The sequence below is a fragment of the Schistocerca piceifrons genome, chromosome 4 (assembly GCF_021461385.2).
Source record: "Schistocerca piceifrons isolate TAMUIC-IGC-003096 chromosome 4, iqSchPice1.1, whole genome shotgun sequence".
Lineage (NCBI taxonomy): Eukaryota > Metazoa > Arthropoda > Insecta > Orthoptera > Acrididae > Schistocerca > Schistocerca piceifrons.
In genome coordinates, this window is record NC_060141.1 from 698,948,564 (window position 1) to 698,964,547 (window position 15,984).

The window sequence follows — 15,984 nt, forward strand, 5'->3', positions numbered from 1 at the left end:
CTCAGTTGCACTTAGGTTTCTTCACAGCGTGTCATTACCACGAATTTGGCAGCGACATATAATCTGTGACAGTGTGATGGTTTGGAAGGAGGCTAGTATGATCTTGTATGCGAGTAATATATAACAACTGCAATATGTATTCGTATTGAGTATAACGCGAAGAAACGCAAAACTGAAAAGCGAATTCAAGTTGAAAGTTGTATCAGAAATGATGTACATTGATGTTTCAGTAGCACACCCTCTCTATATGTAAGGTACTGTGACATTGTTAGACACTGAGCTAATTAGAAGATATCAATGGAATGCATCCGCTCTATGCAACAACAGTTGTCGCTCCTTTTTAATTTGCTGGACAAAAGGAAAATTCTAAATTGTCATAGATAACTCGTAACCGAAACGAAAAGAATAAAATTAACAACGGTAGACCAACCTCGGTGACACACGAGCACATATTAGCAAAAATTTTGTTGAGACGTAGGAAATGCCGCTGAATCTGACGACAGCGCTATGACTCATTTTGAGGAGCGTGGAAGAATTTTCGGAAAATTGAGTGATTGCCGTTAAGGGAATAGAAGCAGCTGCAATCAGATATTTCCAAAGTGCATATCCACAACTACTTTCACAACGTTTCAGGGCATAGTGTCTTAGCTCATCCACATATACTTGCCATGGAAACATTGAAATGGGAGGTAAGTATGGTATTCCAACCTGTAACAAGTACGCTCCTCAAATATTAATTTAGAAGATTATTCACAAGTTGTAAATCATAGGTTTGTGAGCAGTACCGTATTACCAGTTCAACGTGACAAAATAATGTCGTGTACGACCAGCAAAAGTCGTTCACTAGTTTCAAATACGACGCGATAAGTCTAGCATAGGTAGGAAATGTGTTCTTTGTGTGCAAGTAGGCAATTTTTGACGTCTTGTGTATGTCGTTTCTACAGTGATACGCAAATGTTTCCGATAGATAAACAGAGAACTTGTTTTTGAACATATTAAAATGTCGCACATGCAGATCACAATTCTTGGAGCGTTTTTGAACAAGAATTTTGATCTGCATTCCCGATATTCTAATATCCGACGCAAATTGTCCTTTCATGATGTCAAACTTAAATGAGCTTGTTCTTCTGTCGTTTTTAATGACGATCTATGATGATCGTAAAGACCAATGGGTTGCCAAATGCGCTGATCCAAAAGATAGAAAGAGTGTTTTGAGACAGTTAAGGCGTATGAACCTAATAAATTAGTTTCCAGGTTTACCATAAGCGTCTCGTATTATTCGAATGAAGACACTGTCATTGATCTGGACGTTTCAAGGTTTGTGCTCTACTCAGTTAGATACACTGCGTTCCACAAAACCAGTCACCGATATTTTTGATTTTGCGCTAATTTTCCTACACTATTCGTAATGACGCAGTATAATTTTCCTAACTATGATAGCAGACTTTCAACGAGATCATTGCAACTAGTGGCTTATACCGAATGTAGAATTAATCGTAAAATATTAAGTTAATATTAGGTTGTTTGATTTACTGTTAAGGAAGTGACTTAAGTGGGGGGTAAGACGCCCCATTCCTGCGTCAGAAGTTACACTGGATTCTGAAACTACCATATCTACTTACATTTGATATTGACGGTATAAAACAGCATCTCCAAATCTCTAAAATCAAGTACCCGAAAATGATTAATCGCTGAGAGAAAGTTTATGAGCCAGTACTGAAGTCTACACTCTCAGCAGTTTTGACACGTGGCCCAAAAATAAGAAGTACTGTATTACCTCATTGATCGTCTTATTTTAATCTGCGATAAATTACGTAAAGAACTTTCGTAATACTATTTCAAAATTTATTTCAGTTTGCTTTATGTCCCCAACATGACATTTACATTTACAGATAACCTAAAATGTCACTAATGCAGCTATCTGTTTCAATTAACAATTGGACCCAAATTGCCAAATTACGCTTTGCTGTGTATCATGATATGTGATGGACATAATGCTTTGGCAGTAATATTACGTGTAACCAATATTGTGTTACTGCAGTACTGTCTTACTAAACGTGTCAGTTGGGTTTATGGCGTTCTGTCAGAGAGAGCGTTCATTTAGAGAAACAAAGGCTGCCATGTAGTGGGTCACCACCGTGTTTAATTCAGTGCTACCTGCAGAGCTCTAGACTCCATATCAAAGTGACTCCATTTGTGAAAATATGTTTATTACTTCACTGTTACTACCCAACGATGATATTATTGCACTTGGCCTCCCGTGGCCGTCGTCGGAAACACGTAATGACGTTACACTAAACGAATACAGTGGTGACGAAGGAAAATATTAGTACTGTGAATGATTTAAAACAGTTGTGCATATACTGTCAAGTGGTTCGGCGGGTCCTCGTGCAATATGACGATAAATACTCACGATAAACCGAACGAACAGCCCTCACTCCCATGTGCAATAATAATGTGGTCGACTAACGCAGTCGATGGCTTAAATGTATTCTCTAAAAATGAAACTTGCGCGAAAGGCAGGTTCATCATGCACACCTAAATTTAGGTGAAACATTTCTGTAAAATTATTTTCTTAATCCTGATATTACGGTTACACAAACACCATCATAAGGAACAACTTCTTTGGCTCTTCATTTTACTAATAAATAAAGCCTTATAATAAACTAAGTTTCAGTGACAGACGGTGCTCAGCAATTATTTTTAAGTTTGGAGGCCCACTTTTTATGTGAAATCATTTTAATACATTCTATATAATTTCTCTGGTTTGTAGAACTTCATATTGCCGATGATCTTATTTCTCATGTGCTAGGCGTTCAGTGGAATACTGACATTAAATTCCAAGATAAGCTCAAATTAACTCACTCAAAATAATTCGAGTGCTAGCAACTATAATTTCACGCGTATTTCCCCTCTTGAACCATCTACCTTGCCTTAGTGGGGCGCTCTGCATGCCTCAACGATACAAATACCGTACCATAGGTGCAATCACAAGGGATGCTTATCTGTGAAGGGCAAGACAACACCGTGAGGGCAGCAGGAGTTTCAGTGGGTGAAAAGCAACTGGTCTGATTAGCTGATCTGCCTTGGAACATCAGCCAGCATAGCTTTGCTGCAAATAAGGGGAAATTGCAACCTTCATTTTCTTATTGCCCGTATGCTGCTCTGTCATATGGTTTAATGATGATAGCCTCCTCATTAGTGAAACATTCCTCAGTCAGTCTCCTCATTCGGAGCTGCTGTGGAGACTACTCAGGACAATGTCGTCATCTATAGAAACAATACTGGGATCCTACGGGACGCAGCGTGCAACGTTACATTAATTATTCGGATAGACAGGTCAGAAATTCAATGCGTTGAATTTATATAAAGTGGGAATTAGTGAAGTGCATTTCAGGCGGAAAGGGACATCTGATGAGGTCAGTGTAGGGCTATCAGCACAAAGTCCTATACGGGTCTTACGGGTCTTGCAGGAGAAGGTTCCAAAATGAATAAAATAATAGGTTATCCTACTATAAACAGCTTAGCCAAAATTTATCGTAGGGCAATCCAAGTCCCACGACAGTACTAAGAGGATGAAATTTTCGCTCTAGAGTGCTTATACGAAACTACCTGGCAGATTAAAGCTATGTGTTGGACCGGTGTTAGAAACCTGGACCTTTGTTTTCTGCCTGCAGGTGCTCAAGCAACTTATTTTTCTTCTTCTTCATAGTTCCGTCTTTTTTCGCCAGTAGTTGGGTGCGGACGTCATATAACATCTTTCCAACTCGATCGATGAGAAATTCACACAATTTTTTTAGTACTGAGTTTCAGCTACTCGAGCACCCGAAAGTAGAAAATGAAGTACAGGCAGAAGTAATGCAATGAGGACACGTTGTGTGGCATGCCGGGGTAGCATGGTTGTTAGAGCACATGGCAGCGAAAGGCAAAAGTATCGAATTCGAGACCCATTCCAGCAAACAATTTTAATCTGCCAGAAAGTTTCACATCAGCTCACACTGAAAATTTCATTGTGAAAATGTACGTAAGCCATATCTGAGCATATTTCTTCTTAGAGGAGTGAAATTCGTGAAAATAAGACGGAAGAATGTCTGTAAAGCTCGGAAGGTAAAAGGCGAGGTAACATCGGAAGTAAAGCTCTCAGGGAAGGTCTTGAGTCGTGCTCGGAACGTTCAGTTGGTGGAGCACTTTCAGTGAAAGGAACAGGCCCCAGGTTAGAGTGCCAGTAAGGCGACCGTAGTACAGGTTTATTTGCCTTCTATCTCCGCAGATGAAGAAGAGACTGTAAGAATGTATGAGGACACAGAGAAAATTATAAAAACAGTAAAGAGGAAAAAATATTTAATTCTGATGGGTGACTGGAATTCCACACTACGGAAAGAAAGTGAAGCACAAATAGTAGGAGAAAATCGACTGGAGGGATAGTAAGGAGGGAGAAAGCCACTCGCAGGATTTTGCACAGAACACAATTACTCATTGGAAATACTTGATATAAGAACCATTTAAGGAGACTGTATGTTTCCATAATTGTAAGACAGAGATTTCGTAAGCATTTTTTTAAAGGGGAAGGAATTTCCAGGAGCAGACGCGGCCTTTACCTTTAATTTGTTGGTTATGAACTGCACATTAAAACATTATAAGTGATGGAATTGTAAAAACCTTTGAAAGAGGAAAGGAACACAATAAAATCGTCGAGGGATGAAATGGTGAAGACAGCAGAGAATCACATAGATAAAAAAAAGTAGAAATCCTTAACACAGGATATACTGAATTTAACTGTGGAAACGAGAGAACAGAAAAGTGCGGCACATGAAGCAAGCGAAAAAGAATATAGACGCATAAAAAATGAGATTGATGAAAAAATGAAGAACGATCGGTTAGAGGGGAAATGGAAGACGGTAGAAACATGCATGCATGTCTAGGGGAAACATAGATGCCGTCTATTAGAAGAAATTAAAGATTCTCGATGACGGCAACGGATGTGAAAGAGCAGTCTAACAGAGTGGATAGTCTTAAAAAGAGATAAAAAGATAAATATCAACAAAAATAAAAATGTGTAAAGGAATGTCGTCGAAATAAGTCAGGCGACGCTGACGGAATTAAACTAGAAAGACCACACTAAAAGCAGTAGATGAATTTAGCTATCTCGGCAGCATAATAGCAGATGACAACCGTTGTAACGATGATATAAAATACAAACTGGCATTAGCAAGAAAAATGTTTCTAAAAAAAAGGAATTTGTTAACATGTAATACAAGTTTAAAAGTTAAGAAAAATTTTTTGTAAGAAGGAGTGTAGCCTTGAACATGGGTAACATATGGGGGACAAGCAATTCAGACAAGAGGGTGTAGAATATTTAAAAAGATTGTGCTGTTGAAGATTGCTGAAGGTTCAGTAAGTAAATCGTATACACATCAAAAAAGTTTTGCATCACCTCGGTTCCGAGAGTTCTGGAACCTGTACAAAAAATTGGAATAGAGATCTACATAAACATCATTTCCACCCTTTTTATTGCTCATGAAAACCACACATTGCGTGTTGTACCATTAGACAGCGAGACCTTCAGAGGTGGTGGCCCAGATTGTTGTACACACCGATACGTCTAATACCCGCACGTCCTCTTGCATTGATGCATGCCTATATTCGTGGTGGCATACTATACACAAGTTCATCAAGGCACTCTCAGTCCAGATTGTCCCATCCTTAACGGCGATTCGGCGTAGATCCCTCAGAATGGTTGGCGGGTCACATCGTCCATAAACAGCCCTTTTCAATCCATACCAGGCATGTTCGATAGGGTTCATGTCTGGAGAACATACTAACCACTCTAGTAGAGCGATGTCGTTATCCTGATGGAAATCATTCACAAGATGTGCACGATGGGGGTGCGAAGTGTCGTCCAAGAAGACGGATGCCTCCGCAGTATGCTGCAAGGTTGCACTATCGGTCGAAGGATGGCATTCAGATATCGTACAGCGTTTACAGCGCCTTTCATGACCACCAGCGGCGTTCGTCGGCCCAACATAATGCCACTCCAAAACAGCAGGGAACATACACCTTGCTGCGCTTGCTGAACAGTGTGTCTAAGGCGTTCAGCCAGACCGGGTTGCCTCCAATCACGTCTCCGACGATTGTCTGATTGAAGGCATATGCGACACTCATCGATGAAGAGAACGTGATGCCAATCCTGAGTGGTCCGTTCGGCATGTTGTTGGGCCCATCTTTACCGCGCTGCATGGTGTCGTGGTTGCGAAGATGGACTTCGCCATGGGCGGCGGGAGTGAAGTTGCGCATCATGCATCCTCTTGCGCATAGTTTGAGTCGTGACACGACCTCCTGTGGCTGCATGAAAAGCATTATCCAACATGGTGGTGTTGCTGTCAGGGTTCCGCCTAGCCATAGTCCCTAGGCAGCGGTCATTCACTGCAGTAGTAGCCTTTGGGCGGCCTGAGCGAGGCACGTCAGCGACAGTTCCTGTCTCTCTGTAGCTCCTCCAAGTCAGAACAACATCGCTTTGGTTCACTGCTAGACGCCTGGACAGTTCCCTTGTTGAGAGCCCTTCCAGGTACAAAGTAACAATGCGGACGCGATCGAACCGCGATAGTATTGACCGTCTAGGTATGGTTGAACTACAAACAGCACGAGCTGTGTACCTCCTTCGTGGTGGAATGACTGGAGCTGATCGGCTGTCGGAACCCTCCGTCTAATAGGCACTACTTATGCACGGCTGTTTACATTTTGGGAGGGGTTAGTGATATATCTGAACAGTCAAAGGGACGGAGTCTATGATAGAATATCCACAGCCAACGTCTACCTTCAGGAGTTCTGGGAACCGGGGTGATGCAAATCATTTTTTGATTTGTGTATAGTAATGAGGTGATACAGAATCGAACTGTGGAGAAACGAAATTTACGGCACAATGTTTGTAATAGATGGGTTCGGGGTATGAGACACAGTCTCAAGCATCAATAATAGTCAGTTTGGCAATGGAGAGACAGTAGGGTTCAAAGTTGTAGAGAGAGACATAAGCATGAACACAGAAATCAGGTGCAAATAGATTTAGGTTGCAGTAGTTATTTCGAAAGGAAGATGCTTGCACAGGATAGACTACTATGGCGAGCTGCATCATACTAGTCTGAAGACCAAACAACAACACGAACAACTACAGCAACATGCAATAACACATACGATACAAGTTCAAGATATATGAGTGAACTGAGAGAAAGAGGTTTCTCTACTAAACGCTAACGATTATTAAAACGATGTCATCCTGATCAAACCTACAGCGTCACAAATCTCACGTGTTTTAGCAAGTTGATGTTCTTTGACGTACAATAAAACGGAAGTATTCAATAAAACTGCGGACTAACTTCGTGCACATATACTCTCATATTGTGACGAACATATCATTCCGACTACATCTGTACTGCACAAGCTTCATTGGCCGTCTGGCGGAGAGTACATAACGCTGCAGTGTATTTCCTCCCTTGCTATTCGGTTTGTACATGGTACGTGGGAAAATGACTGTCTTTACCCTTCTACGTATTTCTGAATATCTCACTCTCTCTGCCGTTATGATTATTATTAGAGAAATATGTTGAGGGGAAGAGATATATTTATTGATTTATTCTGTAATATCTACTCCAGGATTCCGTAAGCAGTTTGCGAAAAACAATTCCTTTCTAGTAGTCTCACAGTGTTGTTTAATTGGCATCTCTATGGCAATCTCATTGCGACAAAACAAGTCCGTGACGAGCGTGTTGCTCGTATATGGGTCTTCCACATCTCTTCCATTAATCCTACTTGGTAGCTATTATAGACCGGCGAACAGATCTAAAGAAGTCTAACTAGGGATTTGTGGGGGACATCTTTCATGCTTTAGTTACATTTCCTAACCATGATTGTAACTTCCTCGAATCTTTCATCTGATTTACACATGACTAGATACACACTTCTACATACTTAAGGTTTGCGACTGTTTCTAGAAGTTTTTATATGCACCAGTACTGCGATATTGTCTAGTCTCTCCTTATTTATTAAATTTATTTATACAAAGAGTAATACAGACAATGAAAAGTAGCACCTAAGGGATAAAAATCTATGGTAAACAAATCCACTGTTTTCAATTCTCTCCTGATACAATAGGCCTAATTGATTATGAAAAGGACACCAACTCTTTCCTGATGCATTGAATAACCACAAACTGAAAAAAATCACAAAAAGAACTAAAATAACGATTACAGACAAGTAAGGACAAATATTAGGATAGGAAATAATGTAACGATACGAAAGTAAATAAATTTTTCTACTTATGAAATAGAATAACAAATAACAACAAAAGTGTAATGGATATTACAAGGAACAGGTACTCTGAGATAACAACAATTTATTAACAAACAACAATGTTAATATAGAGACGACAGAGCAGTTCATCAAGATGAAATAAGTTTTGGTTGTGAAGAGTGAATCTTCGGGAAGCAAGACAAGATAAAATTACATTCATTAAACATGTGGATTTGCAGGAGAGTAACAGAGACACCCAGTACTGAAATAAAATTTAATGGACAAAATACCAAAGAAATTAAAGGAAAAAGGATATTCGTTAACGTAATACAGAGAAGACAATCCCAATTAATTGAACAGATGATTTACGTAATAGTTTACGAAGGGAGAGAAATTTTGGGAAAAATTCGAGAGGCAGACCCAGGACACCAGCATTAAGAAGTGTTAGCAGTGGAATGAATTACTGCAACTACAACAAAATGGTAAAAGTAGATAGAGTCAAGGAAGGATGGCGATGATGGTGATGAAGATGTAAGTGTTACAGTATCTTGAACAATTTCGTTGTGTTACAGCTCTATTGATCCATCGTATTCGACTCAGGTCGTCTGAAAAGTATTCCGTCATTCTGAGTAGCTGAGTAGTTTTCGCCCACTGCAGCAACGTGACGGGTAGTCCGGTCAGCAAAACGTTTGTTGAAATTGACCAGCAATTCTTTGAAACAACGAGATAAAATGTATGAATAGGCCTCTCGTAATTTCAGTTAATAAAAAAAGAAGTCAAAGTAATGATGCTACTTAGGTCATCACATTCTGAGGGAGTATGTTCCATTCCAGTGTTTAGATTAACTAGTGCGCATGAGCTTTAGCGGACTGCAAACATGTTCCAGTACATGGAACCTTCGGTTAGGTGAAAGGAAGTGAGGGCATCACAGTCCATGAAGAGGTTAAACATTTCGACTTTTACGATACCAGATACCCTCCTTTCCTTATTGCGAAAGTGTGTGTCACTGTTGTAATGATATTTGACTCGTGCCATTAACAATCTGAACAAACTTTCTCCTTAACTTGAAATGCTAATGGCACCCTACCACACTCACACTTCTGTAGTGGAAACTAGGTACTCGATAAATATGGTGCACAAAGCTGATCTGTACTTCTATAAGGGAAACTTTACTTACTGTAACTATTTTCGTTTTATGGTTTTCACCATCACATTTTTACACAAAACATAGCATCCAGAAATTAAAAGTAAAACTTTAGTAAAGTTGGTAATGATTTTACAATAGTGACTTTAAGTTCTTTCCATTATACTAATGTTTTGTGCTTTATGTGCTACGTTCATGGAGTTGATAACCCACCTATCTGGCAAAAAAAATTATTAAACAGTATTTACTTTTGTAGGCCGTTTCTGGCTTTAAGACTTAAGGGGCTCCGGAAAGGCTCCAAATCATGAAAAGTTCAATTTTTACTTTTTTGCGTTTTCTGAATCTGCAGATTATTACCTTTTAATAGATATATAATTTATTCAATTCCGAAGACTACAACTATTTTTAAATTTTTTTTGAAATGTGTTCTACATGGGCGTGACCCACTGTGGCGCTGTTAAACTGCTGTCAAATGGTGTTATTATTAATGTCCGTGTTCAGCAGGTACATTTTAGTGATGTGAGATAAAGTATGTGTTGTGGCTAACCTGCAATGGTTCAATATATATCGCTGGTGTGATTGTCGATTGTTTCATGTTTATTTACTCTGTCGTTATCTCGAAAATATTGGTAATTAATTCTGTTTCTTGAGTCTCTGTTTTGTTGAAGTATAATAATGAGTAAAACTAAAGTTATTAGAAATCCTCTGAAGGCTTTTAAGAAAAGGAGAAATGTTGGAAAGCCAAAGGTATGTGTTATTACTGTAAACAATAAAGACGATAACCAAGTGAGTGAACCTAACCTCTCAAGTACACCTGCCCATAGCAGTCAAAGTGGGAAAGAAAATACTTCACAGAAGAAGCTTGGTTCAATGAGTGAAAACTATGAATGTTTTATGGGCGAATCGGATGTGAATGAAATATTTGATATGTCGGTTCTCAAAGGAATTTTTTCAAACTGTGTAAGATGTATTCATTGTAGTGAAGTTGGTCTGGAACTCTCCATAATAAAGTACGTAGGACTTGCTAATGAAATACAAGTGAAATGTGATAAGTGTTCATACATGACCACCTTTTGGAACAGTGTTGTAGTAACTGCAACTGAAGAAAATGGTAGCAAAATCTACGAACACAACATTAGATTTGTTTATTCCTTGCGTTCAGTTGGTAAGGGTGCTACTGCAGGTGCAATTTTCTGTGGCATCATGAATCTTCCAAATCCCACAACCAAGTTTACGACCTATAATAAATTAATAGGGTCTAAAGTAGAAGATGTCTGTATAGAATCTATGAAGAACGCTGTGGAAGAGGCAGTAATGGAAAATAATGATAACAGAGATTTGACTGCAGCGTTCGACGGTACCTGGCATAAACGGGGACACACATCTCTTCATGGTGTAGTATCTGCCACCAGTATGTACACAGAGAAAGTTTTAGTTGTAGCAGTAATATCAAAGTATTGTAGATGTCCACAAAAATATAAAGGTACATACGAAAATAATTGCAAAGCTAACTATAGTGGCAGTAGTGGAGGAATGGAAGTGGCTGGTGTTGCCAGTATATTCCAGCGTTCTGAGGCGTGTGATAAAGTGCGATATGTTAATTACCTTGGTGACGGTGATTCTAAAAGTTTCAAGCATGTTCAAGGACTGAAGCCCTATGGTGATGATGTTGTAGCGCAGAAATTTGAGTGTATTGGACACGTACAGAAGCGAATGGGAACAAGACTTCGGCGACTGAAAGCTTCGTACAAAAAACAAAAACTCAGTGATGGTAAAGGGTTGGATGGGAAGGGAAGGTTAACTGACAGTGTAATTGACAAAATACAGAACTATTATGGAATGGCTATTAGGCAAAATACACAAAGTGTCGACGAAATGAGGAAGGCTGTTTGGGCTCTTTTTTTCATACTTCTTCAACCGATGAAAATCCCCAACATAGCTTGTGTCCCAAAGAAGAAGACAGTTGGTGTAAATATAACAAAGGATTGCTAACTGGTGAAGTGCACACTCATAAGCATAGTCTGCCTCATGCAATAATGGAGGTGATAAAACCTATTTTCAGAGACTTAGCAGCACCTGAACTGTTGAAAAAGTGTATTCACGGAAAAACTCAAAACCACAATGACAGTGTAAATAGTGTTATATGGTCGAGAATCCCTAAGACTGTATTTGTTGGAATAGAAACACTTCACTTTGGTGTGTATGATGCTGTTGCGACTTTCAATGATGGCAACATTGTAAGGTGCAAGGTATTTAGAAATATGGGAATGAAGATAGGTTATAACATTGTACGAGCGATGCTTGCTTTAGACAAGGAACGCCTTCGGGCTGCAGACACTGCTGTAAAGAGTCTAGAAATACAAGCAAGAGTAAGCAGGAGGAGGAACAAGAGGAAGCTGGAGGAGGAGTTTGCAGGTGATGAAGATAATCCATCCTATGGACCTGGAATGCACTAAAAAGTTAATCCAATCTTTGTCGCTCGATTCCCAAAACTTTTATTTTCTCATACTAATTACATGTTTTCTGAGGATCTTCCAAACATATTTGTTTCAAACTTTCAGTAAATGTTACACAGTACCTTCTGCATACTTTAACACAGCCTTTTTCCAAAAAACTGTATATTTTTGGATATATAAATAAAAAATTGCAAAAAAATGTTGTGAATTTTCATTACAATTGAAAAAAAAATCATCTTTAATAACTGAACTAAAATTTTGTAAAATCCCTGTGTTAAGTTGTAGCCCATATTCCAATAAATAATCTGTAAAAAGTTCAACTTCCTACCTCAAATACTTTGTGAGGAAAGATGTAATTTATAAGCGTTATTTTAACATTGCAAGTATAGGGCGTTCCGGAGCCCCTTAAAAATATTTCCAACAGGAATAATAATTATAGCTCATATTTCAACCTGCAACTGAAGGATGCGAAACACAGTAGGAAGCTGATGTATGCAATACTCTATGTCTTTTGTTATAATAAGTTATATAACAATTATTAATGTGAAACCATCAAGCAACACTTTCCAAGCGGAAAAGAGCAGCTATTAAATTGGCGGTGGACGGAGTTAAAATAATGTTGCTGTGAGCATCTGAAGGAAGATCTTGATCACTTAAGAACTACTTTTAGAAGAACTTCTACCAAACAGGCCACTACATCTTAAAACATCTAGAGCAGCTAACTAAAGGGAAAGTTTTTCTATGATTGAGAATACCAATCAACGTTCGATCAACAGAATACTAAGAAGACACGGAACTGACACAATTTTTGAACTAAGTAGAAAGGAGCTAGTCTATTTGCACTTGACACAAGTAATAGCGAATTACTTTTCCAGATTTATTTTTTTAAGTACTCATTCTTTAAGTTGTAGTTTTATAGCAGTCAGCTTCTAACTATGAGCGACCATATTTCTTCTTTTGAAACCAACTTCCAACTCACAACATCGCAGTAAAGGTGTGAATAATAACACCGAAGTTTATACAAATCAGAAATACGTATGAGGCTATTTTCACTAAAATAAATATTCATTGTATTTTTGAGAACATGATTTATTACATTAAAACATATTTTTACTTTATACAATACCGTTCGGTTTAATTTTTCACGCTGATAACATTTTTGAATTGAAACTATTTTTTTGTAAATCACACAAAAAATTTTCACAATCTTGCTACACTTCGATTACTGATACAGCCATTATAGTGTGTGCATCATATAAGGGGGTAGACAAAAATATAAAAGCATCAAAAAACAACACATTACCATGCCTGATATGGTATAGGAAAACTGTTGTCGATGAAACCCTTCCCATTCTTGTCGTAATGGGTAAAAGCAAGTCGTGTATGGTTTACAAGGGAATCTTACACCATTCTTCCTGAAATAGCACACCAGGAGAAAATAATTAAAAACTTAGTTTCTGAACAAGAGCTGAAAATCGCTAGAATTCAACCAAAAGTGGTGACGGCCGATTCAGCTTCTAAGAATGCTTTATCGAACTATTTAATTAACAACATTGAGACAGCCTTGGGTTGTTACACCCTGAACTCCTATCTTGCTACGCTTGTTTACGTTTGAAGCTTCTACCTTAGTCTTCATAGCCGTTGATCATGTCTCCGGCGTTAGGAGAACAATAATAGGCCTTGGACCACGGATTAATACCCATAAAACAGAGTTCTCCTAAATGATCACTGTCTTTTACCGACACATTCACGTGATATCTACTTTTACTTGCATAATTTAAATGTAAATTTTATTATGAACGTGATTTTATTTTTGCTCCAGAGTTACAATTTTCGGAGTTTCTTTTTCATGCTCCTATATGTAATTGGTATACACGGAAACCCACTTGCGTGGTTGAGAGTGCCACGGAACATTCCTTTTTCTGCAGGTGGAGACTGACGGCAACGAGACGGTGGTGCTGAGCCGGCTGACGTTTCAACCTCTGCCTGACGATGATGGCCACGTGTTGCGCTGCCACGCCGAGAATCCACGCATCCCGGCCTCTGGTCTCGAGGCGCAGCTGCATCTCAACGTAGTCTGTGAGTAGCGCAACATACCAACTCAGTAACTCTAAACTCCTAGCAACAGCTACTTTTCAGAGTGATCCATCCCCTCCAACCCCCCCTTTCAAATTTCATCCAAGCCACGGTTTTTTACATACTAAAAATACGGTGCCTTCGTCACAGATCGAGGTAAGAGGTGGGCTTCAGCTCTAGAAAAGACGCGACGTTCTTACCGCTGTTATTCTCTCAGTATCGGACGCAGAAATATCTCATTAAAGGATCGCGAATGTTACACGATGTTCTAGCGTCCAAATGTGAATCGGGAGGCTGATGAGAATAATGAGGTGGTGCTTAAGCATACAGTACTTCCTCCCTTTTTCCTTTTTTAACGGAGCGACATGATACAGAGGTTACCGAACGGCTCTTGAAATTCTCGTCCGGCCAGCCAGTTGAGGATTTTCCGCGACTTCCCGTAGGCGCTTAACGTAAACGCCACGATGGTTCCTTCAGAAAAGGCATGACCGATTACGTTCCTTATACTGCTATACTCCTAACTAGTTGTCCATTTCTAATGACCTCATTGTCGACAGGACATAAAATTCTAATCTTCGTTTACATTCTACAGCATTTTTGTCATACTCGGGTAATATTTACAACGGCATTGATCGTACTGTGTGAAAACACTCTGTGAAGTGTATTTTTCAACCGCCATCTGTTATGGGGTGCTAGGACGATCTGTTTTACGCAAGACATAACAAAAGAACAATGTTAGCGCTACTTGCTCCCTCATTTTAGGTCAATGTTTCACTATGAAACGTTCGTTTTGTTTAAAAAGCTTTAAGAGTTTTCACATAAAAAAATCTTAGGCATTACTTTTGAGCAAGCCCTCGTTTTTTTATCGTTTTCCCGTAGTAATGCGTACTGGGGAAGACTGAATATATTCCTGCAGATAAAGGAATTTTTCTCCTAGCTGTTATTCCAATATTAATTCAACTCCTATCTGTATTCCGGGAATTCTCCCTGACAGAGCAGATTACACAATCGCACAACATGTTTCTAGCTTACAGCTTACGGATTACCAAATTGTTTCTTACTCACTTCTCTCTTTGTAATGTCAGTCTTAATGACATGGCATTTAGATGAACTTTTCCTTAAGCCTGCCTCTCTAACGTTGGTCGTCTAGATTTTATTATCTGCAAAAATTTTAAATGAATATCTTGTTCGTTTTCTCTAGCGAATTTTTCCGTAGGTATAATTGCATACCTTCGTACTTCAGTCTCTCAAAACATCTTTCTTGCATCTGAAAAGTTTGAATCCTACATGTTAAAGTTATAACAGTGAAATGGTACAAAATTAACATTTCAACTTTTATTGGCGCAATAAAGAAGTGAGTTTTTAACGTATTTCCACCAGACTAGTGACTTTTCCTCATTTCATCTACTTTTAACAGTAGTCTACTGCAGTTTGCTGAACTTTCCGATTTTATAGAAATTTCATTCCTATACTTAGAACAGCCGGAACGGTCAAATGAATCCTGGCGTAACTGCCTTTTAGTACTCGTACATTGTTGTCATTATGTTTACAAAGTTACTTGAGTTGCAATATTTTGCTCAACAATCCAAAGACGACATATGTATTATCGAGAAGGTTTCCATAGTGTGTTGCTGCTGTTATCATTACATCTGTTAAGTCACGTACGGGCGACCGGTGATCCACGGGTCGGACTCGACTCGCAATTGGTTTGAATCCGGCCAGCTGAAGAAATTCGTTGGAGAGCGCGAGGCGGTCGCACTGTGCGTGGCTCAATTTCGAATTTTCAGCATTCTGTCGCTAGCGTTATTCTAGTTTGCCTTCTGTGTAATGCAGCGGATAACTGCTAAGTGCAGGCGATGTAGATTTTTCAACTTTTAAAATGATCAAAAAATGACTCAATTTATTCAGTGTTACTAAAACAAACCAATACTATGAGATGAATCATTAGAAGTGTTTTCGGACAAACATTTGAAAAAAAAGCATGATAATGCTGTTTCTGGATGTAACACATTAAAATTTAAACTC

At 38.9% G+C, this 15,984-nt stretch overlaps 1 protein-coding gene across 1 annotated transcript in view; it reads left to right on the forward strand.

Moving 5' to 3' along the window:
• LOC124796117 (hemicentin-2-like) overlaps positions 1–15,984 on the forward strand; it is a 790,202-nt gene that overhangs the window by 607,996 nt on the left and 166,222 nt on the right. The window contains exon 7 of the mRNA XM_047260206.1: positions 13,812–13,962. Coding sequence (XP_047116162.1) covers positions 13,812–13,962 — 151 coding nt within the window. The remainder of the gene's footprint in view (positions 1–13,811; positions 13,963–15,984) is intronic.